The sequence below is a fragment of the Brassica napus genome, chromosome C4 (genome assembly GCF_020379485.1).
Source record: "Brassica napus cultivar Da-Ae chromosome C4, Da-Ae, whole genome shotgun sequence".
Classification (NCBI taxonomy): Eukaryota; Viridiplantae; Streptophyta; class Magnoliopsida; order Brassicales; family Brassicaceae; genus Brassica; species Brassica napus.
This window is the reverse complement of record NC_063447.1, coordinates 22,081,569-22,107,660: the sequence shown is the minus strand read 5'-3', so window position 1 is coordinate 22,107,660 and position 26,092 is coordinate 22,081,569. Positions and strand designations below refer to the sequence as shown.

Here is a 26,092-nt window from a genome sequence, read left to right as displayed (position 1 = left end):
ACGGCGAGATCCCTGCAGAGCCAAGCCTTTGGAATGAAGAAGTGTCATGAAGCGCTTAAGGAGAGCGGGATTGATATCCCGCAAGAGACGATCGACCTGTTTGCTGAGCAGGAGAAGGAGTTCGAAGCTGAGGCTAAGCGCTTAACTGTTGGCGGGATTTCTGAAGAGCTTCTTTGTTTGTCTCTGCTTCATCTCCCGTCCACCTTCTTGAACGAGGACGTTTTGGCAGCAAACGACCCGTACGGGTCGAACGCAAGTCTGATTGATGCAGGAACCGCGGCTTCCCTCCAAACTCCAACTGGTTCTCAGGGAGATCATGCGACCGAAAGGCCGAATGAACCGACCGGGAGAGAGCTCTGGGAGTCGTATGTTCAGGGACACGAGGTCGTTAGCAGGGTCGAGAGGTCCGAAGATGCGACTGCTCCACTTGTATTGGGCCCTGCCCCGTCAATGGCCAACCTCGTCGTGAGTGAGGAGTTGTTGATCCCGGTACTCAGAGTTAGCGACGCGAATCCGACTCTTCCTTTGGGACTCGAGGAGGCGGGATCGGAGCCTGTTGACCTGCTCGAACTCTCAGACTTTCAACTGAAGAAGAGGGTGGTGAAAAATCGGACGAGCGGGTCCCCGGGGATAATCCGCAAGGAACAGAGGAAGGAGTGGTCGACGAAGTTGAGGATCCGCCTGCTTCGGCAACGGACAAGGCTGGAGGCGCCTCAGATCAGCTCGAAGCTCGAGTCGTCGAGGAAGACCCTGATCATGCCGAAGACTAACCTCATATGTTGTTGTTGATTTGCTTAAGCTTTCTGTTTTTTAGCCCTTTTGAGGCTTTTGTTGATGTAATTTATGAACTCTTTACTTTGCGGCTGTTTTTCGTTTCAGACCTTCAGTAAGCCCTTTTTTAAAAAAAAACGAAGTTTGCCTTAGTCGTGAAACACAGTCTCGTGGACTCGGAAGTGCTAGTTGCCTTTCGACGAGTCGCTGAATTGTGTTTCGGACATTGGATTCTAACGATTTTGACTTAACGATTCGGTCAGAGTTTCGAATTAAACCGGAGAGTCGATTGTCCAGTCTTGTCGAATCTTGACGCGTTATGTCGTCAGTTCGAGTCCTCGAAAAAGTATAACTTTTGACTTTGAAGATAATCGTTTATAATTTCGAGCGACAGCGGTTCTCATTCGATCCTAAAGTGATCCTAAAAATGTTAGGTTGGCCAAACCTGGCTTCAAAGGATCATAAGGTGATTGAAAGTTGTTGTCTCAATCGCATCGGCTGAGACCGTGATACGACCGAGGATCCCTTGAGCACGTGTCTGATTAGGACATGCTCGTTAGTGTGCACGAGTTCTAGTACGTTGGTCCGAGAGACAAGGTCGTACTTGTGCGTAAGCATCGTTCAAAACAATTCGCGCTCCAACTTGTTGCGGAATTTTTTTGTTATAGCTGGACCATTTAAGGCTGCCTACGTATCTCTAGGAGAGGAACAAGCCATTCGTAGTTCGTTTTTGGATTAGTGAAAGTGGCAGTGGAAGCGCATTCACTTGTTGTTGTTGTTTTTTTTTTTTTTTTTTTTACAAGTGAAAGTGACGGAATTGTCATTCACTCGGAGGTTCGATCGAGTAAGACTTGCAGGTGCTCGACCGTTAGACATGTTCTCAAGAGTAGTATCTTCGGAGATGCATGGAGTTCCATGCTCTGGGAACGGGTTCGCCAGTCGACGTCTCGAGTCGGTAGACTCCTGGTTTAACAACCTGAGCAATTTTGTAAGGCCCTTCCCAGTTAGTTCCGAGTTTGCCTACATTCAGCTCCTTAGTGTTTTCGAACACTTTGTGGAGTACAATATCGCCCAGTTCGATAGGTCGAGACTTGACCTTCTTGTTGTAGTAGCTTTCGATCTGATGCTGATAATTCTGGATGCGGAGCAGGGCTTGGTCGCGGCGCTCTTCTATGGCGTCCAGAGCATCGAAGAGCATGTCACTGTTGAGTTCAATGCTCTGCGGCATTCTTTACCGTCGTAGACTGGTTACGTTCACTTTGGCGGGGGCCATAGCTCCGACTCCGTGTGCCATTGAGAAAGGAGTTGATTTTGTTGCTCCTCGAGGAGTTGTTCTATGTGACCAGAGAGCACCGTCGAGTTCATCAGCCCAACATCCTTTTTTAAGTCGAGGCGTTTCTTCAAACCGTCGATTATGATCTTGTTGGATGCCTCGGCTTGACCGTTGCTCTGCGGGTATCGCGGACTCGCTGTGTTGAGTCGGATTCTCCATCTCTCGCAGAATTCTCGGAACTTGTTCGATATGAACTGGGAGCTGTTGCCAGTCACTATTTCGTAAGGTAGGCCATGGCGACAGATGATGTTCTTCCACACGAATCGTTGAACTTCTTTTTCTGTTATGCTAGTGAAGGCTTCAGCCTCAATCCACTTTGTGAAGTAATCTGTCAAAACTAGGACGAAACGCTTATGTCGAGAGCTCGGCATAGGGCCGATTATGTCCATTCCCCATCGCATAAAAGGGTATGGAGCATTCATCGTTCGCAGCAACTGCGTTGGGGAGTGGATTGTCGAGGCATGTCGCTAGCATTGGTCACATCGCTGGGCGTAAGCTTCACAGTCTGCATTCATTGTTGGCCAGTAAAAGCCGAGGCTTTTGACTTTTAACGCGAGTGCTCGACCTCCGGAGTGGTTTCCCGCGGCGCCTTCATGCGTTTCGGCCATGACAAGGTGCGTCTCCTCGCTGTTGATGCACTTCAGAAGCACCTTGGTTGCGGTCCATCGATGGAGTTCTCCATCCAAGACGACGCAGTGGGCACTCCTTGTCTTGAGCCGTCTTGCAATCCATTTCTCGGGGGGAAAACTTCCGTCGACCAGATAGTTGATGAATTATGTCCTCCAGTCGGTAGCTTTAATTTGTTCCATTGCGGGGTCCTCGTCCATGGGGATGGCTTCGGTTATGGGTGCTACGACGGTCACTTCGCTAGGCGGGAGCTCGATGCTTGGCTTGTCGATCTTGTGGATGGCCAAGATCGTGCAGCCTGCTACCCAAGGCAGCGAGGACGTCGGCGCACACGTTCTCTCCTCTGGGGACTTTGGTGAGTTCGAAGAATTTGAAGTCCCTAGCGAGTGTTTGAACGACTTTAAGGTACGCGTCCATTCGTTCGTTACGAGCATCGTAGTCGCCGCTAAACTGACTGGTAACTAGTTGTGAGTCGCAGTATGCACTGAGGTGTTTTGCTTTGACTGCCTTAGCGTGTCGTAGTCCTGCGATCAATGACTCGTATTCCGCTTCATTGTTTGAAGCGGTGAAGCCGAAACTGAACGACTGTCTGATTAGCTCGCCTATTGGAGACTGAAGTTGGACTCCTGCTCCTGATCCTTTGTTTGTTGACGATCCGTCGACGTGAAGTATCCAATTCTGACTTGGAAGAACTAGGTCTTGCTCTAGCGCATGCGAACGATCTGAAGCCAGCATCGGAACCAGTGGACTGGGAACAGAGAGGAACAGAGATACCGTCGTGGAGGCAAAGGCGCCAATCATCTCTGGATTCGGATCGAGAAGCCTCACCGCCTCGATCTCCATAGAAACGATCTTTGCTACAATTCTTTCTGGAGAAACTTTGACGGATCCAGAGCTGAAGTCGGGAGTGGAGTAGGTTACTCCGACCTTCGCGGCGGAGATCGTCGGCGGCGCCATCAGTACCACCACCGTTACAGCGATAACAATGAGTAAGAGATCGCATTTTTTACTCTGTTTTATTTGATGATTCAAAGTTTTCCTTCTTTGTCTTGAGTTTGAAGTTTGAGTAGACTTTGGTTTTGATTCAAAACAGTTGATTGATTAAATCTTCATTGTCTTAATCTGTTCCAAGTTTCTTGTGTGTTTGATTAAATCTTCATTGTCTTTATATGTTCCAAGTTGATTGATTAAATCAGTTCATTGTCTTAATCTGTTCCAAGTATCTTGTGTTTTGATTAAATCTTCATTGTCTTTATTTGATCCAAGTTTCTTGTATTAATTTTTGAAGTGAGAAGTGTCTTGTGTTTTGATTTAAAACACAGTTGGAACTGCGTGGGAGACAGTAAATGAGAAGACACATAAAGAAGACAAAGGTCTTGCAGGGAGCAGCAAGATACAGAGGTCACACATAGACGTCAAACCATCTATCTTTAAGTTCAGAGGTATGTAGAGTCAATCCTTTAATGAGTGTTAGATTAGGTTGGAATTAAATGGTCTTTAGGAGTAGATACATTGATGGACATTGTGAATGTTAGAATTAAATGGTCTTTAGGAGTAGATACATTGATGGGCATTGTGAATGTTAGAATTAAATGTATTTTTGAGGTGTTCTGGTTGATTTATAATTAGGTAGATACATTGATGGGCATTTACACATAACAAATCTCATACTCTCATTAAGTTTGCTTTAAAAACCGACCAACTATCCCTTTCTCAATTCACATTTCTTTCATCTCTGTGGAATTCATATCTCTTCTCTCATCAGAAGAAGCTCTCTTTCTCTTTTTTTTTTAATTTCTTCTCCTTCGCTATGGATCCATTTAGTGAACCTTATGGCTTTCAAAATCTCCTAAACAGTCAACAACCAAATCCCTCCTTCTCCTATGTCATTCGTGAACCAAGTATTCAAGTCTCTGCCTCGGATGCGCGTGCATTTGGTACTGGATGCCCTGAAGATGCAAATTAAGATGAAGTCATCTCGTCTGACCGTAAAGAAAGGCTGAAATGGTCACCAACTGAAGACAAGGTGCTCATTTCTGCTTGGTTAAACACGTCCAAAGATCCTGTCGTGGGAAATGAGCAGAAAGCAATGGCGTTTTGGAAACGCATTGCTGCTTATTTTGGTTCAAGTCAACAGCTTGGCGGTTACGAAAAGAGAGACACAACTTCCTGTAAATCGAGGTGGGGGAGATTAATGAGGGCGTGTGCAAGTTTGTTGGTTGCTATGATGCTGCAACCAAACAAAAATCGAGTGGCCAGAGTGAGGATGATGTTTTAAAGATGGCTCATGACATTTTCTTCAATGATCATAAGAGAAAATTCACACTTGAGCATGCATGGTTGGAGTTGAGGCATGATCAAAAATGGTGTGGAGGTCTGACGAGTAATGTGAACTCTAAAAGAAGAAAGCTTGATGATCAATCACCACAGTCATCAACGTCAGTGTCATGGAGCCTTGGAGGAGATGAAGGCATGGAACGGCCGGCTGGTGTCAAAGCTGCGAAGGGCAAAAGTAAACCGGCTGTGAGCAAGGGTAAGACTTCTGAAGCAGAAGGGAAGCTGTGTGTTGACTTTCAGAACATGTGGGAGATCAAACAAAAGGATTTTGAATTGAAAGAGAAGCTTAACAAGCACAAATTGCTTGACTCCCTAATTACCAAGACAGAGCCATTAACTGAACCAGAGATTGCTTTGAAAAATAAGCTCATTAATGATATGTTGGTTGCTTAGTTTGAGTTTATGGATCTTTACCTTCTCTTATTTTATGTATGAGTTTCAGTTAATGCTTCTGTATTTGTTTCTCTGGAGTCTGTATTATGTATAATATTAGCTATTGCAATTTATAATATTGGTATCTTTTTTATGCTGTTTTTCTTATCCTAGATAGAATTGACTTATGCTATTTCAATGTATAATATTGTATACATACTCGCCTTTTGCTGTTGCAGGACTTGGCGTGGGAGACAGATACAAACAGTGGCTTATGGTATGTTTCAGTTACTCAATACATTTTCACTAACTGGCACCTTGTTAGGATTGTAACTGATGGTTAGGATTGTAACTGATGGCTAGGATTGTAACTAAACGTTTTGAGAATTGTGACAGAAACAAACAACAAAAGAAAAAAAAAGAAGACAGTGGCATGTAACAGAAACAAACACCAAATAAAAAAGAAAGCTTGCAGTGGCATGTTACACAAAGAAACACCAAAAGAAAAAGAAGGAGGCAGAGCATGTGACGCCCAAGTGCCATACGTTTCCTCTTCTTCCTTTATAAACCATAGATTCATGTTTTGTAAATCATATTGTCCTACTTTGTTTCTCTTTACAAAGAGTAGATTCATGCTTTGTAACTTCTCAAAACATCATTCTCAAACGTATTCTCACGTATTCATGTTTTCTCACGTATTCATGCTTTCTCACGTTTAACGCTTTTTCAAACGTTTGTAACTTATCAAACGTATTTCTCACGTATTCATGCTTTGTAACTTCTCAAAACATCATTCTCAAACAACTTCTCTCTTATCAATTTCTCTCTTACCATTTCTCTCTAATCATTTCTCTCTTACCATTTATCTTTTATAATTTCTCTTCAAAATGGCTTCTTCTTCTTCTCATGATCTTGATGACATGATGGATGAAGCATTTGATCAATTTTTCGAGCAACAGTTCGAAAAACTTTCCATCCACTACCAAGAACGTCAAAATGCATCAAAGTCCAAAAAAAAGAGAGCCTACATTGAAAGACAACGAGAACAAGGAGACATGCAGTTATGGAACGATTATTTTAGTGAAGATACAACGTATCCTTCTCACATGTTCCGACGCCGTTTTGGAATGAACAAGCCCTTGTTCATGCGTATTGTTGATCGACTCTCCGCTGAAATCCCATACTTTCAACAAAGAAGAGATGCTACTGGAAGGTTCGACCACTCTCCATTACAAAAGGCAACGGCATCAATTCGTATGATGGCATATGGTTGCCCAGCTGATGCGGTCGACGAATACCTCCGACTTGGTGAGACCACGGCGCTTTTATGCTTGGAACATTTTGTTCAAGGAATCATAAATTTATTTGGAGAAGAGTATCTAAGAAGACCCACGCCAGAAGATCTTCAACGACTACTCGATATTGGCGAGATACGCATATTTCCCGAGATGGTAGAAAGCATCGATTGTATGCATTGGGAGTGGAAGAATTGTCCGACCGCATGGAAAGGTCAATATACACGTGGATCAGGAAAGCCAACAATTGTTTTAGAGGCTGTAGCTTCAGCAGATCTCTGGATATGGCACGCGTTTTTCGGACCTCCAGGTACATTAAACGATATCAATGTTCTTGATCAATCACCAGTTTTTGACGATATATTACAAGGTCGAGCTCCAAAGGTTAATTACATTGTCAACGGACACGAGTACCATTTGGCTTACTATCTCACAGATGGTATTTATCCAAAATGGGCTACTTTTGTCCAATCTATTCCACTTCCGCAAGGGCCGAAAGCATCCTTATTCGCTACACAACAAGAAGCTGTACGTAAAGATGTCGAGCGTGCTTTTGTGGTCTTGCAAGCTCGATTTGCCATAATCAAAAATTCAGCTCTTTTGTGGGATAAAATAAAAATTGGAAAGATAATGAGAGCATGTATCATTCTGCATAATATGATAGTAGAAGACGAACGAGATGGGTACACTCAGTTCGATGTATAAGCCTTCGCACAACCGGAATCAAACCGAAGTTCACAAGTGGATTTCGCGTTTTCAACAGATATGCCTTCAAATCTCAGGAATGTGATGAATATGATGAGCATTCGGAATCAAATACGTGATAACAAAATACATCAACAATTGAAAGCTGATTTGGTTGAGAATATCTGGCAAAAATTTGGAATAAATCAAGATTACAACTAATCGGCTTTATCTCGTTTACGATTTGTATTTGTATTTTTAATATGCTTTTATGTAATTTTTATTAAAATTTTTATGTATACTTTTATTTTAAATCATTCTACTTGAAAAAAAAAAAAATTTAAGGACCCCACAGGGGTTCTCACATTGGAGTAGACAAAAATTATCTCAACTAACTAAGGTCCTAAACTTGTCAAATCACATTATATATTCTTAGGACTTCTAATGGGTCCTAATGGATGGAGATGGTCTAAGTATAACAAACTTCTATCCAATACATGTACATTCCTACATGGTACCTTGTGCAACAATGAAATTGCAGAGTTTATAGCACCATCACTAGGGGGTTCCAAAGCCTGAAGATAGTACGTGAAAAAGAGTAAGACGATTGATAATGTTAGTTATTTTTACTGAAAATTGGTTTCACTTTCCTTGGATAGAAAAGGCTTAATGTAACCCAAGCCAAGCAATTTGATTTGTAAACACAGTTCTACTAAAGGTACTCGCAGCATCTCAGGAACCTAGCCATCAAGATTGAACCAATGAGTCCAGGGAAAAAAAAACAAGTGACCAAGAAGGCAGGGAAGGAGCAAGCGCCTAAAAGAAAGAAACCTGATAGGGACGCATAAGCTTCTCAAACCTATGGCGTGTGTACAATGAAAAAAGTCCGGGTTTGACACGTCCAGCTCTTCCCGCTCTTTGCCTTGCATTTGCTTTAGATATCCAATCTTCCACCATGCTTGATAATTTCTGTGGTGATAAAATAATTGAGCACCAAAAGATGACATCTCGATGACAAATACCAAAATTCATAAGGCAAGAAAATGTCATCAGTAACGTTTATACATCCAGTTAATTTAGAAATACCTGTTTATCTTATAAAACAGTCACAAGGAATAGGAATTTGTAATCATCACAAAAAATGTGGTCAGTGTTCCAATTCATTTTCAGAAAATTTATTCAGCTTTGCACTTTTTTACGATACAGTTTTAAGAAAGTGCTAGCTTGTATATCAAGTTTTAGAAAAATGATACTTTAAGATGTTAGTTTAAAAGGAAACAAACATAAAACATTGGATGTTAGTGCAAGCATCTTCGTACAAGGAAAACGTTAACTGATTCACACTGGCTTTTGTCATACCTTCTGTGGATTATAGCGGTTTTCCTTGTGTTTGCCACTGTCAATCACATACACCACATCATCTATTGTAATACTGGTCTCTGCAATATTTGTTGCTACGATAACCTGAACATTAGAAGTTATGTAAAAGATGAATCAGACTGGGTAAACGTTACATTTTCAATAGGATGATCGCCTTATTTAAAAGAGAAAACTCATGAAACTCTTTCAACTATATATTTCCAAGTTTTGTGAGTGTTATTCTCATCAAGTCATAGACTCTGTAAATTATTTTTTTTTGTTATGAAAACAAAAACCTTTGGCCAATCCAAAGGTGGTAAGGAAAGAAGTAGGGCATGGAACAAATTTACTTTAACCACAGGTTAATGTTTGCATATGACTTAAAACTCATTTAGTAGTTGATAACTAAGGAAACAAAACAGTTGCACAAGACAGATAACAAGTCTTGTAACACGGTAATCCTAAAACAGAAGAGGTAACTTAACTTACAACATCTGAACGATCGATTGCATACGCCTAAAATCAAAGATGTGTGTGATCACTTTCATGGGAAACACCTGCACCAAATCATTGTTATGATTGTTGATAAGTTTTCGATACATGCTTAGATTAGGCAGAAAGAAATACGATGTCAATTAATCTAACGAAATCTGATCATAATGCGCAGAGAAGAAAGGAGAATCTTGATGTTTGGTTTTCTGACAGAACTCAACCTTTCAATATGTATTCACAAGAACCTGAAGTTGTTAAGGTAACGTACATCTGGTTCTCTACTGCTCGGATATTTTCCGTGTGGAGGACATTAAGCTCAGTGTCCAATTTGTACAGGCTATATTATGTGCGGGGCTATGTCCTAATATCGCAGAAGGATTGGTTAATTGTTTAGCAAAGCCGGAAAAACAAACACAGCGGTATGCAGTATGGCATGATGGAAGAAGGGAAGTCCATATCCATCCGACCTCTATTAACAAAAACTGCAAAGCGTTTCAATACCCTTTCCTTGTATTCCTTCAGAAGGTAACACTTTAATCTTTAATTTTGACGCTTTTGCTTTCACTTTTATCCCTCTGATTTTGCTTGCCTCAGAAATTTCAGATCTAGCTTCGTATTAAGTTTGATTGTCAAAGTGAAAATTATTGTGTAAAATTGTAAACATATCTAATCACAAAATAGTATAATCAACTTTCTTGTTTCTTGTAGGTCGAACCAAAGAAAATAGTAAATCTGCGAGATACTACCATTGTTTCTCCTTTCTCCATTCTACTTTTTGGTGGCTCAGTCGATGTTCACCATCAGGTATTGTTTATCACATAAGTCTTTGTAGAGTCAATCTTTAGTTTTGTTGTGTACTTATAAACGTTAATCTTCATTACAGAGTGGATCAGTCACCATTGATGGGTGGTTGAAGCTAGCAGCACCAGCTCAAACTGCAGTTTTGTTCAAAGAGCTCCGGTTAACCCTCCATTCCATTCTCAAAGATCTCATCCGACACCCCGAGGTTAGATGCTCAATCCTTTGTTATAAATCCCACTCGGTTAAGTAAGTAGATCATGCCTAATCTCTCCTCTCCCTCTTTACGTTTGGTTTTTGTTACAGAAGTCTGGTATAGTCCACAACGAAGTCGTTAAATCTATGGTCCATCTTCTTATACAAGAAGGTAAAACCGCTACACGCATGAACTAAATATTGCCACATGTAGTAAAGATCGACTCGTGAGTGAACTCCACCAAAATGTGCAGTGTCAGAAAACGCAACTTCGGTACAACTGTGACTTCTCTATCTATGTAAATTAACTGACTCAACTTTTATGATATGTACGTTGCAGTATGGTCATGACTTATAGCTAAACCATACATGCGTATGACTCTACCTTTACTATATAGATATGATCATATGGATAGTATTAATCTAGGTACAGAGTGTCAAAGCCCTATCAACCCCGTTTGAAATACCAATATAAAATGAGTAGATTTAGGGTTTAAGCTGACATCAAAAAAAAAAGAAGCTGACATCAAACAAGTAACAAATAAATTGACTATCTATGTTGAATGATTTGAATGCTGAAAAGTGTTACTTATTGATAACGAATACTGATACAGTTATGAAGAATATATGAAACAAATGAATTTAAGTGCAACATGAGTAATTTTTAGTGATGATTAATGAAACTTGGATCCTACTTCTCTTCCGTCTCTGTCTTCTTTTATAGCATGTCTTTATACATATTAGTCGACTTTCATGCGTTTTTGTGGATAGATTATAGTAGATTGGATTATCTGTTTTTGGTCGACTTGGATGTCTTTATAGCATGTCTTTCACATAACATTTTTTTTATGCGTCCAGAGAAAATGTATCTACAAAACATGGTACACGTAACATTTGTTTTTGGTACACAAATAACATAATACACAGCACATTGATTAAATACAATTTAAAATTTAAAAATAAAATATATATATATATACACATACGACTATCAAAATATAAAGAAAAAAATTAGGATTTATTTTTTACATTTATATATTTATTATTAGAAATATAAAATAGTGAGACAAAATGTTAGGCAACTAACAAATTAATTTTAATATGAAATAAAATTTATTTGTCAGAAAGAGATAAATTAATTTTAATACAAATTTGATATACAGAACGTTGTATTCATAATTTTATCCACCGAATACTAATATCTGGTTTCACATAACACTTTTCATATTTAAATTGAAAAAATGAATATTAAAATGTAGAGACTAAAAATTAAATTTATGATATTCAACGTATTTATTTATATATTTTAAATTTGGAAAATAAATAATCAATTAAAAATGGAAGGTGGATTGATAATAATAAGAATATCTTATATACTAAAACAGAAGTCACAACCTTGATTCATGTGTGATTTTTTAAAAAATGGACATATTCCTAGAAAATCATGTTACATTTAATATCTAATCTTACCATTTAAATTTAGGGTCTAACAGAATTTTTTATTGGGCTATCAATAATTGGATTTAAACAATAGATGATCCATTGGATTTATATATAGTATAAATTAAATATATATAATTTAATGTTGTAATACTATACCTCTACTTGCTAAATATTTAAATATTTGTCGATGTTAACTTTTAAAATTATAAAGATTTTTTTTAAATAACAAAAATCATATTATCTAACAATGATTAATCTTTACTACCTTAAACCAATGAAAACAAATTTTAAACTATATATTTTATTTTGAAAATTAAACAAAAACTAAATGTTTAATTATTTACTCGATAATATAAATCTATGAAGCGAAAAGTTTAATTTTTTAAAAACTTTCTAAATTTGTGAAATATTACAATTATCTTTGAATATGACAATAAAACAATATTTTACTAATCTTTATATATATAGTTACAATTTTAATAATGAAATAATAATCCAAAAAATATATGTAGAAGAAGATACAAATACATGTGAAAGTTTGAAACAATCTATTCAATGAAAAAATATACAATAAACTTATTATGTTTTAAAAATTGATAGACACATATATATTATAATATATACTAATTTAGAATTGAAAACAAAATATTTATATAAAAATAAATTAAAACAAAAACCTGTGCGGTTACGCGGATCGAGATCTAGTTAAAATTAAAAAACAATTACATCATAATATCGTATACGTTGAAACATGTGAACACATTACTATATTAGTTGTTTCTTAGTTATAGTCCTATTACACCTGAACTATTTATTAATCTCAACTTGCTAGAAAAAGGGTATTTTGGCTTCATTTTGCACAAACAAATGAGAAAAGCGTCTTCCATCTATAATGTTGACTTCTTATATAAAGTAAAGTCAAAATGTGATCTTAGTGTAATGCACTCATTTTCAATACATCAACTGTAAAACGAACACAACTATTGGTTCCGATCTACCATCGAAAGCTGTTGCTATTTCCACTGCAAAACACACACCTTTTGATACAGTGATGAATTTCTTCTGATTAATCAGTGCACCATGTTCAATACAAGAAGAGATCTTCAAGGTAGCTACATTTTTACGATAACCTCTTAAGAAACCATCTGCTCAGTAAGTTATATATGTGACATGTGAAGGACAGATATGGAGAGAAAGCAAAGAAGAGATGACACATGCACAAACATAGTTCATATTCTCCCACTTTTCATTAGAGCAATGCAAAGAAGAGATGGTGATACATCATTCCTTATTCTATTAACATTTACACATCTGCAAAGCCAAGCAATCAGAACAACAAAAACAGAGAGAAACCAATCAAAACAAAACCAGTTTCAGCAATCGTTGGCAAGTCAAAATAAGTGCACGCTCAGGAGATGCATAATTCTATTTTGGCGATATTTAAAGAAAAAGGTCACAAAATAGTGAGTACATAGTTAAAAAAAAAAAGCAAAACATAACACCAAACACTAAAATTAAGACGTCTCAGACATCATCCAGGCAAAATAATTTCAACAGAAGCAGTTTAGTCTACTTCCTCAATCTTGGGGCCAGCACCTCCGGTAGAAGGAGCTTCATCATCGTCCATTCCAGCGGCAGTACCACCTGCTTCACCACCAGCTCCTTGAAACATCTTAGCTATGATCGGATTGCATACACTCTCCAACTCTTTCATCTTATCTTCAAACTCATCTGCTTCAGCCATTTGGTTCCATCAAGCCATTGGATTGCTTCCTCAACCGAATCCTCAATCTTCTTCTTGTCTGCCGCAGGAAGCTTCTCACCAATCTTGTCGTCATGGATTGTGTTTCTCATGTTGTATGCATAGTTCTCAAGAGCGTTCTTGGCCTCCACCTTCTTCTTATGTTCTTCATCTTCAGATTTGTACTTTTCAGCTTCTTGCACCATCTTCTCGATCTCGTCCTTAGACAAGCGACCCTTGTCATTGGTGATCGTGATCTTGTTCTTCTGGCCTGTGGTCTTGTCCTCGGCGGAGACATTAAGGATACCGTTTGCATCAATGTCGAAACACACTGTGATCTGCGGGACACCACGTGGAGCCGGAGGGATACCAGAGAGCTCGAACTTTCCGAGGAGGTTGTTGTCCTTGGTCCTAGCTCTCTCACCCTCGTACACTTGGATCAACACACCAGGCTGGTTGTCTGAGTAAGTAGAGAAGACTTGTTCCTTCTTCGTTGGGATTGTAGTGTTTCTCTGGATCAAGGTGGTCATGACTCCACCGGCTGTTTCAAGACCAAGAGAAAGAGGAGTCACGTCCAAGAGAAGAAGGTTTTGCACCTTCTCATTCCCTTCACCGCTTAGAATAGCACCCTGAACCGCAGCACCATAAGCCACAGCCTCGTCAGGGTTAATGGACTTGCAGAGCTCTTTACCGTTGAAGAAATCTTGGAGAAGCTATTGAACTTTGGGGATACCACCAACAAGGACAACATCATGAACTGTGCTCTTGTCCATCTTAGCATCACGGAGACACTTCTCGACAGGCTCCATACACTTCCTGAAAAGATCCATGTTGAGTTCTTCAAACCTAGCACGGGTGAGAGCAGAATAGAAGTCAATTCCCTCAAAGAGAGAATCAATCTCAATGGTGGTTTGCGCGGTGGAAGAGAGAGTCCTCTTAGCTCTCTCACAGGCCGTCCTCAACCTCCTCAAAGCTCTGGGGTTACCATTAATGTCCTTCTTGCTCTTCCTCTTAAACTCTTGAACAAAATGGTTAACCATTCTGTTGTCAAAATCTTCACCACCAAGATGAGTGTCTCCAGCGGTAGCTTTGACCTCAAAGATACCTTCTTCAATGGTGAGAAGAGAGACATTGAAAGTACCACCACCAAGATCAAAGATCAAGACGTTCTTCCCTCCAACACTAGACGCCTTCTTGTCCAGACCATAAGCAATGGCAGTTGCAGTGGGCTCGTTGATGATACGCATCACATTCAAACCAGCGATGACACCAGCGTCCCTTGTGGCTTGACGCTGAGAGTCGTTGAAGTAAGTAGGAACAGTGACAACGGCGTTCTTGATCTTAACACCAAGGTAAGCTTCAGCAATCTCACGCATCTTGATGAGAACCATGGAAGAGATCTACTCGGCGGCGAACTGCTTCTCTTCTCCCTTGTAGTTGACGACGATCATGGGTTCGTCGGCAGGACCAGGGATGATTTTGAAAGGCCATAGCTTCATGTCACTTTGGACAGATGAGTCACTGAATCTTCGACCAATCAAATCACTTTGCATCTGTCACAATTAACGAATTCAAAAACAGAGTTAGTTCACACATTCAATTAGATCAATCTCTTTGCGTCTGTCATATTTAATATACATTGAAATCTCTTTGCGTCTGTCATATTTAATATACATTGAAATCAGAACTAACGAATAACGATCATCCTATATATAAACCCTAAAAATCACAATCAGATAATCAATCTCTGTGCATCTGTCACAATTAACATAAATCGAAATTAGAACTGACACATGAATCCTAAGATTCAAAACCGATTGTGCAACTATAAACCCTAAAATTCACAACCAAGTATCGCTTGTGTTCAACTAGAACAGAGAATGAAGATGAGAATACGTACCGAAGACGGTGTTAATGGGGTTCATGGCGACCTGGTTCTTGGCGGCATCACCAATCAACCTCTCGGAGTCGGTGAAGGCAACGTAAGACGGCGTTGTTCTGTTCCCCTGATCATTAGCGATGATCTCAACCCGGTCGTGTTGCCAAACTCCGACGCAGGAGTAGGTCGTTCCGAGACGATACCGATGGCCGGACCTTCTCCTTTACCAGACATTATATCAGAGAAGTAGATGAAAGAAGCTTTGGGCGGCGAAGAGCGAATTAGTTTTCGAGTTTGTGGTGTTGGGAGAGAGCGCGAGGTTTGTTTATATAAGCACAAGGAGGCCTCATGTTTCCAGAATGTTCGATGACGTCTTATGGAAATTGTCTCACGAAAAAGGAGTAAAATGGAAATTGCACAAATCTGAAAAGTTAGAAAATTCCTTAGTCAGATAGGGAAACGTCTTACGTATTTCTTTTACTACAAAAAAATGGATAATAATTCATGATTGGTGATTTCAACAAGATTTTTTATTATTCTTGGGCTCTAAGTTCACCAACCAATATGATTTTATTATTTCAAATTTGATATCTTTTAAAAAAAGAAAGAAAATATTGTCAAATTATACTACGTTTTAAAATAAAATAAAAATAAAAAAATAGTAGTTAAAAAAAAAAATTTTAAAAAATATTTTTAACGTCCCCAGCAAAACACTAATCCCTAAACTCTTGGATAAATCCTAAACTTTAAATAAAAACACTAAACACTAAACACTAAAACCTTAAATCCTAAACCCTCCATTGAGTGTTTTAGTGTTCAGTGATTTTGACGCACACTCGCCACTTTCCGTTTTTCTTTTTGACGACGACTGGGTTAGCGAGCCAGTCAGGATACCTCACCTCTGTTATGGATCCGACTTTGAGGAGTTTTTCGACCTTGTCGTTAACCGCACCAGTGCGTTCTGGTCCCAACTTTCGTCTCTTTTGTTTGAAAGGTTTGAAAGTTGGGTCGACGTTCAGCTCGTGACATGTGACCTTGATGTCAATCCCCGACATGTCCTCTACGGCCCATGCGAACGTGTGCAAGTTCTTTTTCAGACAAGCTATGAGCTCGGTTTTGAGAGACTCGCTCGGGTTCGTGCTGATTTCCACGCAGCGATCTTGGAATGCTTCGTCTAAGCATACTGAGATTACATGCTCGCAGGACGGCTCGCGTTTTGCTTCTAAAGCTTCGGCTACTCGTGATTGCCAAAAGATTTCAGTTTTATCTTGTTCTATGGTGTTGTCAACGATAGACGATTTCTTTTTGTTTTGAGCCGCAAACTCGGCCGATGGTTTTTTTCGTTTTAATTTTGCAGCGAAGCAGACTCGTGAGATTTTCCTATCTCCCCAGATTGTCTCGATCCCGCGAGTGTTTGGGAATTTGAGACACATGTGGTATGTCGACAGGACTGGTTGCATGAAATTCAGCCATGGAGTTCCTATGATCGCGTTATACGACGTGGGTCGATCGATGACCAAGAACTCCACGATTTTCGTCATGCTACTGGCTTTAACCGAGAGGTTGATTGTGCCGAGAGTCATGGTAGCTTCCCCTGAGAGTCCTACTATCAGGTTTGGATCTTCCGCGATTTCGGATGGATTGATTTCCGTTCTTTCGAGGGTGTTTTTGAAGATAATATAGGCCGAGCTTCCGGTGTCGACTAATATCCTTGCGACATCGATATTCTAGATTGTAAGCTCGACGACAGGGAGATCGTTGAGAGGTTTGATCGCATCGATCGTTGCTCTTTCCTTGAAGGAGATGACAGTGCTGCCCGTTTGATTTGGCATATTGTGACTCAGTCGTTCGGTGATTTTTGAGTTAGAGAATCCGACCCCCCCCCCTCCGTATAGCGCCAAACTGTGGGAACCGAAATTCGCAGTGTCGATTTCCGTAAAATAAGGAAAGTTTGGAAAACCCTGATTCTCCAGAGGTCCAGGATTATCTGCGAAAACAAAGATGGAATCTACATACACTGTGTCGCATAAAGTGAAATTCCTGATATCCTATTTCATCGCCATGTATCTGATTATGTTGGACATTTCACCACCTTCAAAACGGTTACGAAAATTCTGTAAGCAGGGTTTTGGTGGCCAACCATGTTTCACGACACTTATGCACACATAGCTAGATGTGATAGATGCCAACGAAGAGGAAAAATCAGCAAAAGACATGAAATGAAACATAATTTTATCCTCGAAGAAGAAGTTTTCGACTACTGGGGGATCGATTTTATTGGCCCTTTTCCCTCTTAATATGGGAATAAATACATCTTAGTTGCCATTGACTATGTGTCCAATTGGGTTGAAGCAGTGGCTTCCCCAACGAATGACGCAATAGTTGTCGTCAAACTTTTTAAAAACATCATTTTTCCGAGAAGTAGCGTTCCTAGAGTAGTGATAAGTGATAGTGGTTCCCATTTCCTTAAAAGAACATTTGAAAATTTGCTCAAAAAGCAAGGATTTCACCACCGAGTTGCCACTACTTATCATCCTCAAACGAGCAGACAAGTAAAAGTTTCCAATCGGCAAATAAAGCAAATCCTAGAAAAGACTGTAGGGACCACGAGAAAAGACTGGTCAAAAAAGCTGGACAAAGCACTATGGGCCTACAGAACAGCCTTCAAAACACCTTTAGTGACAGAACCGTTCCATTTACTTTACGGAAAAACTTGTCATTTATCGGTTGAGCTAGAACACAAAGCATCTTGGGCAGTAAAACTGATCAACTTTGACATCAAGCCAGCTGATGAAAGGAGATTGATTGAAATTAACGAGCTAGATGAGATTACACATCTTGCGTATGAGAATTCAAAGATATACAAGGAAAAGGCGAAGGCCTACCATGACAAGAAAATCATCTTCAGACATTTCGAACCGAACGACCAAGTGCTCTTGTACAACTCCCGTCTGACACTTTTTCTTGGAAAACTTCGTTCCCGATGGACAGGCCCCTATACGATAAAAGAAGTACGACCTCACGGAGTCATTACTTTAGTGAGAAACAAAGGAAATGAATTCGCAGTGAATGGACAGAGAGTAAAATATTACGGGACGGAAGCATTTGTCCCAGACAGTCATATTCTACTATTGGATCCTCCAATCGCCGATTAGTTTCGTTTGAAAGTCAAGCTTACGACTTGAAATAAGCGCTGAGTGGGAGGCAACCCACTAACTTATTTAGAAAATTAGACTTAGATTTTAGATCTTTCTCAATAAAAATAAAAACTAAAACTAACTAACTAAAATAACTTTCACTTTAAAACTCCAACATCAATCGACATAGAGCGTGGAGTTTTAAAGTAAAATAATTTCACTTTAAAATTCCAACATCGATCAACCCTGTACGCTCTACGTCGATCGATGGTCGCTGTCGAGTCACAGACCTATTTAAGTCAACACTACGTCGATTTCACCCTAAAATCGTGAAAACTCTCCGAAACTTTCACCCATCGATTTCTCTCTCATTTCTCATCCGTTTTTAGCCGTTCTTGAGCCTAATCCACTTGATTTTCACTTCTCTAGCTGTTTATCTCACTCAATCAACCGATTTATAAGGTATGACTTTGAAATCTTCAAACTTTAAGGTTTTCTAAGGTCGATACTTGTGATGAACTAGAACTCTTAATTATGGTTCAATCTAACAATATTAGGACTGCTAGACCTATGGGAAACGAGTTTCATACTGAATTGTGTGACCATTGTGTTATATGGAATCGAATTGATATGGTTGAATTTTTGCAGGTTTCGCGACTGAACCGTCGATCGACAACACAATATCTCCATCGATCGATGGTTCACTCCCGATGACGATTGATGTCAGACACTCGTGTGTCGATCGATATCGATCATTGTTTCATCCTCCTAGCTAATTTGCAATTTCCTCTTGTGTTCTTTGTTTGCAGATGACCGACAGAGAGAGGAGAACCAAGAGATGTTTAGATCGTCCTAGCAGCTCCAACACAACACCACCACCTCCGGAAACGGACAGCAATCCTTGGATGAGGGAAAGGGAAGGAGAACTTCTTGGGACCTTTGGCATTATGCCGACCCTCACGCTGCTGTAAAGGACATCAAATGCACTCACCGTGAAATCAGAGATGCGTGGGACGACTATGACAGCTTGTTCTACTATGAGTGGCTGAAAGTCACCATCGCACCCACACGTTTCATCGACTTGGCAACTATACCGATACTTGGGCTCGAGACGGATTTGGAGGAGATGATCCACGAGTTGGGTTTGGGAACCATGGCTACACGCTCTTACGACTTGTATCCCGAGCTGGTGAGACAGTTCATGGCTACTGTGAAGGTCTACTACTCTAACGAGAGAGTGAAGAGGGTGCACGAGGGCACACTGACTTTCTTCATCCGAGGCATCAGATACAAGATCCCTCTCCTCACACTCTGTGACATCTATGAGTTTATTCATGAGCCCACATGTTGCGTCGTCCCTCCCTTTCTCGGACAGTCAGAGTTCTGGGCACACTTGGCATCTGGCCATTTCGACTCGGGCACAGCCACTCAGACCGATATCCACCATCCCACCGTGCGCTACTTCCTCAAGGTCCTTGCCAACACACTGTTGTGCAAGATGGAACCAAACAAGGTTCGGGTACAGGAGCTCACACTGCTTTTCTACACGGTTAGGAGTCTGGTTCTGTTGGGTGAGATCTCAGAGCCGTCGGATGATCTGTGGCCCACCCTCGGGGCTGTGTTTGCTGAGCACTTGGCGAAGCTGAAGATGAAACCAATCGGAGGAAAGGGACGGAAGAAAGAGACAGTAGGGAATCTTCTTACTCCGGTCTTCATGCACATTGGGATCACTCTGGATCAGGCCACGGTCAGTAGGGACCGAGCATACACGGACACTGCGCATCTGACATACGCGCAGTGGCTCAAGGACGAGTGTTTCTGGAGTTTCAGAGACAGCGCAGGTACACACTTGCTAGAGTTGCCTCAGCAGACGGTTACAGTTTTTCAAAGCGACATCGATAGACTCTAGTTCCATCCAGACCCGCTTCTCCTCCGCAACCCAGCCAAGAATACCTCGCAGAGTTCCCATGCCTCGAGCCGCCAGAGCATCTGCACGGTCCCAGCCAGAGACCCCTGCCTTCCCACACATCCCAGACATTCTCATGTGCGATCATGGAGACTTCCAACGCGTTGTTGTGGTCGCTCTTCACGCCATCTGTGCGAGAGTGTCAGAGTGTCGCTGCGTCACGAGAGGGACTGTGCGCACACGATCTCCATCAGCTGTAGGACCATCACGCCAGCGAGACGAAGATGACTCCGACGAGGACACCGATGAAGATTAGTCTTCATCTTTCTATCCCTTAGCTACTATGTTTTCTTTTTATTTTCAGACAATTTGGATTTGTGTTTGCACTTTTATTATTATGCTATGACTTGAGACTATTTATCTGCTGATCTTTATGTGTGTTTGGATTGTCTAACAGAGCTAACATGGCTGAATGATCTGATGAGTTAGGCCACAAAGAAGTAGCCTTTGACGATTTTAGTTCCCAGCTTCAAGAAATTGGCTGAGTTCCACATACCTCTCCTGTGAAGAAGACCTTGAGTCTCTCCGACCTGTTATGCTCAAGCTATCCTCCTTCTGTGGTGCAAGCAACAAAGCACCACAGCGTTCTTCAGTCACAGCCCTATCATCTTCATCCATGTCCCTTCGACCTCTCAGGGCCATTGAATCTGACACCGGGAAGTAGACAAGCAAGCAAATGGAAACAACGCAAAAGCAGAAGAGGGACAAGAAGGCCAAGAAGGAAAGGGCTTCGAATAAAATCTTGTCTGCTCTTGTGAGTACCGACAAACAGAGCATAACAATCCTCAACGGAAGAAAACTGGAGAAAGAAAATATCAAAGTGTATACTCTCTTCTGCAAACGCTTATTGATCACCAGTGTCAGTATCTGTCTTCCAAGCCAGAACAAGTAAGCTGTTAGTACGGCTGCAAACACACCGAGGAGAATGGTACTCAAAAGAGGATACGTGCATAACGCAACCTGGTCGTGATCTATAGTGACTCGGGAATAGGTTCTTGTGAAGTCGTGTGGCAGCTTTACATAAGAGCCACTACCATCGTTTAGGCGTGACTCGGATAAAACAACCGCAAGTTGAAGAGCAAGAATCGGTAGACAATACAGAATAATATAGCCTGCCGTGTTCCTGTTCCATTTCCCACTCATAGCCCCTGAATCCATCTTCAAAGGAGCACGCAGAAGAAACATGAGTGCCAGAAAGAGGCAAGGCTCTGCAAACCCAAGATTCGAAACGATGTACCACTTGCAGACGTTTTCTTGCCATGTCGGATCCAACCCACTCAATAGCCTTCTGTGGCGCCTAAACAAACTCAACCGGAAAATCTCACCAACAGCCCACCAGATAGCAAAGCAAATGAAGATGATGCGAATAATCCAAGGACCGGTGAAGTAACCAAGCTGAATAAAGCCTTGCTTACGAACGTGAGACTGGAAGTAGAAGGAGTAAGCGATGCAAAGGAGACCGAGGAGAATAAGCAGAGCGACTAGACAGATGGTCAGCACGCCGAATGCATCGGGAACTAATCTTGTCAGGGGCATCACCCAAAAGACTGTTTCCACGCATGCTCTCTACCAGCATGGATGCACAAAAGATATCTCGCAGCAGTATATGTGATTTTCTCTCCAAAACAATTATTTTTTAAAGATTAGCAACTACTCATCGAAGGAACACCCACAATTCAGCTCAGATCACCCGATAGAACTTTTTGTGATCTTGACTCTAGCACTTGATATGTGTGTTACCTACATAAACTGAACAAAAAGAATGGATCAGAGAGGTTCCAACATTATATTAGTACAAATCTCTACTTGTTAATTATTCCACATAGGTAATGAAAGCAAGAATCTCGCTAACGAAAACATTTCATAAAAGCAAAGCACTAACGTCTTTAAGAAAACGAAAGGTAATTCCACTAACGTCTGCATATAATCGATAAGTCAAAAAGGTTTGATAACATGTTCTCATCCCAAAAAAGACGCTCTATTTTTTTTAACATAGATTTTTCATTACAGAACCAAAGTCAATACGCGAGAGAATCATTTTAAGCGAATAATGCAAGTAGGAAAATATAAATATAACCAGATCCAACGAAAGGATTCGATAAACGGTAACACAAATAAAAAATTCATCAAACAAAAATTCGCAAGGAAGGATGAAATTAGAGAGCTTACAAGGAGGAGAATCTGGATCCAAAGAGTTAGAACGGGGAAGATCTAAGCGATTGTAGAAAACCCTAAGAATCGGAGAGAGAGGTTAAGGAATGAAGGGTAAACAGAGGGAGAAGAGAAAAAAGAGATAGAGAAGGACGAGCGAACAAAAAAAAATAGAGAAAGAGAGAGACGAAGGAAGAGACTCTCCATTGGTGACAGGCTGTACCCAGCTGTATAACCAAGAACTCTGGATCCTGGGTTCGGGTTTTTCTGATTTTATTTCGTTTACGTGGCTCCACCCTGGCGGCCTTTGTCTTTTCCTCATTTTGTATCTGTTTTTCATCCTCGACAAAAAGTAGAATTAAACTGAAAGACATTTGAATCCCACTATACAAGGACTATATTCTAATATACCCCTGCAACCTCTCAGAAAAATTCTAATATATCCCTCTTCTAATAAATCATATTTTTCTGTTTAATTACAAAAAGCGGCTAAATACGAAAACACCCTTAATGATTTGATGTATTTACTGTGTCTAACCTAGCTAACCCAGCATTTAACCCAGACGCAATCGAATTACCCTAATCTATCTTACGTAGTGAGTTTTTCTCTTTCTCGTTCTCACTTCTCCCTTTCCGACGAAATCTCAAGCTTCATCCATTTTCATCTTCCTTTTTATCTTTTTCGTTGTTATTAGAGACAACATCCCTAACATTCGTCTTCTTCTTCATAATAAGTTTTAAATTCATATTACGATCAAAGATTAAGAGGATTGAAAAGAGAGAATTTGTTATGAAAATGAAGATATTTTTATTTAGTGTTAACGGTCAGCTTTACAATCAAACCAAACTAAACCAATTCACAATTAAATACAATGAACCAACAAAAAAAACCGGTCCATCTATATTAGTCTCCAATAGTCTCTTTTGGTTGTTTTTGATATGCTCAAATTAACCTTAGATTAGCAACCAAACCATCTAGCCCATTGTATTAAATCACACTAACTCAGATACTTGATGGGGTAAGAGTCCGTGTGTCCTTTGATCGATACTCCCAAGATTTAGCCTACACATTTATATGCATAAATGAGGCCAGCAGAAGGCAGTGCCGGACCAACCTTTTATATTGCCCCAATCAAAATTTAAAACTATGCCCTCGTACATGTTTTATCAAGATCACAAAACAGTATAAAACAATAACTTAAATTTTCATTAAAAAAAATCAAATTTCATAATATGTTCATAAAAAACATTGATATAAAAACACTTATTGCTGAAATATAGATCTTCTTGCATTTTTCCCTGCAAAATCATCCATTAAACTCTTATAATCAAGTTTTTCGACCATAGCAGTCTCAATTGTTACGTTTCTATTTTAGAATTAAGGTTTTAACTATTATCTAAAATATAAATTTACTAATATATTTAAAAGTTTGACAAATCTTATTATAACTAAATATGCCCAATAGATAATATTTTAACAAAATAATCTACAGATTTTTCTTTTATGTATATACTAATAATTTTTTTTTTTTTAAAATATGCCCCACTAATTTTGAATGCCCTAATCCTTGGCTTGAGTGGCTTCCCCTCAAGGCCGGCCCTGGCAGAAGGGTATGTCAGGCGGAATCAGCTAAGCAGTGGGCTAGATGGTTTGGTTGCTAAGCTAAGGTCCTAGTACATGAAGTGCCTCTAAAGTTGGCACTAATCTGATGTGGCTTGCAACATTGCAGAGATGATGGTAGTAAGTTTAAAATTGTGTGAGTTCCTGCTGTTTTCAAACTTCTTTCACAGGTTTATTCTTGTTTTGCTTGAGGACAAGCAAAATGATAAATTTGGGGGAGTTGATATACCATGGATTTTACCATTTTATAGACCATGGTATATGACTTATTTAGAGTATATTACATGGGTTTGGAGTACAGATGGATCATGGAAAGAAAATGATAGATACTCGGGACAAGGGTGCTACAGTACTTTGGAAGGTTTTGATGGTTTGATGGGAGCGAGGAACACTAGAGTGAGTCAATCACCCCTTCATTCGGAGATAGAGGCACTTATTTGGGGGATTGAATGTATGAGGAATTTAAGACAGTTTAGGTTACTTTTGCGACGGATTGTTCTCAATTGGTGAAGATGGTTTCTGAACATGAAGAATGACCTGCATTTGCAAGTTATCTGAAAGATATCAAGGTCCTACAAAGCAGTTTCCACAGCTCAGAGCTTATCCATATACCAAGGACGCAGTGCAAGAAAGCAACCCTCCTTTGTGGTCCATATGGATGCGGAGCTACCAGTTTGGTTTACAGAGTCTATATGAGTCTGTTTGTTGCTGACAAAAAAAAAATACATGGGTTTGGAGTATTTTTTTTTAGAGTCTTTTCAGGTTCATGTACGTTTTGGAGAACTTTGGTGATTTTAGAGCCTTTTGAGGTGCAGAACTACACATACAGATCATATGTTTATCTATGGATGAAGACGTTCCCACGGTGTGATTTAGCCCATCGTATTACAAAAGATAAATATTTTACTTAGCTTTCCAATGCCACCGGTTTGAGGTTAATCAGCATCCTCTAGCATAAGTTATGCTCGTTTTACTAGAGAGTTGTACATCTACCTCGCGAGACAAAGCGGTCGAATATATGAAAGAATATCGATCGATGACACATCATTGGTGTCGATCGACGGTGATCCCAGAAGACGGGCCAAATCTATTTAATGACTAACTTAGGCCCAGAAATCACCACAAATTACCAGAATTTCTCTGCACGACTAAAAATCTTATTTTACTGTTTTCTAAGTCATTGTTGACGGTTATGCTTCATACTATTCTAGAGAGAGAGCTTAGGATTGGAGGAAGAGATCTATCTTAACACCTTGAGAGAGGGAAGATCTTGAACTCACTTTGTTTCTTTATTATATTTTGTCTTTTGATTTATTCTATTGCAGTATTATTCAGACTATCATAATGCTTCTTATGAATATGTTCGAGTAGTTATTTTGTTAGATTTAGGGTTCTTGAAGGGTTGAATTATGGTTTTCTAAATTTTTATTGTTGTTATGGTGATTTAATTATTTCTTCGTCTAGTTGTTCTTACTGGTAAGCTAAGGATTGATAACCCTAAACTTAGATCTTGGATTGATGGGCGCAAGTGAGAGTTTGGTTAGTTGTCTGAATGAAAGTAGGCATTCCCACGGTGTTTGAGCCCATTATATTACAAAAGATAGATATTTTACTTAGCTTTCCAAAGCCAACTGTTTGAGGTTAATGAGCATCTTATAGCATAAGTTATGCTCGTTTTACTAGAGAGTGGTACATCTGCCTTGCGAGACAAAGCGGTCGAATATATGAAGGAATATCGATCGACGTCACATCATTGGTGTCGATCGACGGTAATCCCAGAAGACGGGACAAATCTATTTACTGACTGACTTAGGCCCATAAATCACCACAAATTACCAGAATTTCCCTTCAGGACTAAAAACCTTATTTTACTGTTTTCTAAGTCATTGTT

The 26,092-nt window shown here is 39.9% G+C and overlaps 5 protein-coding genes and 1 pseudogene across 5 annotated transcripts; 2 read left to right on the top strand and 4 right to left on the bottom strand.

Annotated features, from left to right (window-relative positions):
• Positions 1-2,971: 2,971 nt before the first annotated feature.
• Positions 2,972-3,688, bottom strand: LOC125585890 (uncharacterized protein Mb2253c-like). The gene has a single exon (XM_048755604.1). It carries the CDS (start codon positions 3,686-3,688, stop codon positions 2,972-2,974), a length of 717 nt encoding a protein of 238 aa, XP_048611561.1.
• Positions 3,689-3,742: 54 nt separating this feature from the next.
• Positions 3,743-7,653, top strand: LOC111205119. The gene is made up of 3 exons (XM_048754844.1): positions 3,743-4,173; positions 5,680-5,717; positions 5,837-7,653. The coding sequence occupies exon 3, from the start codon at positions 6,328-6,330 to the stop codon at positions 7,438-7,440; it is 1,113 nt and encodes a 370-aa protein (XP_048610801.1). The 5' UTR covers positions 3,743-4,173; positions 5,680-5,717; positions 5,837-6,327; the 3' UTR covers positions 7,441-7,653.
• LOC125585889 (glutathione S-transferase T2-like) lies at positions 5,012-5,461 on the top strand. The gene has a single exon (XM_048755603.1). It carries the CDS (start codon positions 5,012-5,014, stop codon positions 5,459-5,461), a length of 450 nt encoding a protein of 149 aa, XP_048611560.1.
• Positions 7,654-13,120: 5,467 nt separating the features above from the next.
• Positions 13,121-22,762, bottom strand: LOC106347463 (annotated as a pseudogene).
• On the bottom strand, positions 16,136-16,909 carry LOC111205677. Its single transcript, XM_048755602.1, has one exon. It carries the CDS (start codon positions 16,907-16,909, stop codon positions 16,136-16,138), a length of 774 nt encoding a protein of 257 aa, XP_048611559.1.
• LOC111198335 lies at positions 20,711-22,106 on the bottom strand. The gene has a single exon (XM_022700726.2). It carries the CDS (start codon positions 21,963-21,965, stop codon positions 20,886-20,888), a length of 1,080 nt encoding a protein of 359 aa, XP_022556447.2. The 5' UTR covers positions 21,966-22,106; the 3' UTR covers positions 20,711-20,885.
• Positions 22,763-26,092: the final 3,330 nt, after the last annotated feature.

What these genes read in the sequence shown, in the direction of transcription:
- LOC125585889 (XM_048755603.1), top strand. Translation starts at nt 5,012, where the DNA reads ATGGCTCATGACATTTTCTTCAATGATCATAAGAGAAAATTCACACTT.
- LOC125585890 (XM_048755604.1), bottom strand. Translation starts at nt 3,688, where the DNA reads ATGGCGCCGCCGACGATCTCCGCCGCGAAGGTCGGAGTAACCTACTCC.
- LOC111205119 (XM_048754844.1), top strand. Translation starts at nt 6,328, where the DNA reads ATGGCTTCTTCTTCTTCTCATGATCTTGATGACATGATGGATGAAGCA.
- LOC111198335 (XM_022700726.2), bottom strand. Translation starts at nt 21,965, where the DNA reads ATGCCCCTGACAAGATTAGTTCCCGATGCATTCGGCGTGCTGACCATC.
- LOC111205677 (XM_048755602.1), bottom strand. Translation starts at nt 16,909, where the DNA reads ATGACTCTCGGCACAATCAACCTCTCGGTTAAAGCCAGTAGCATGACG.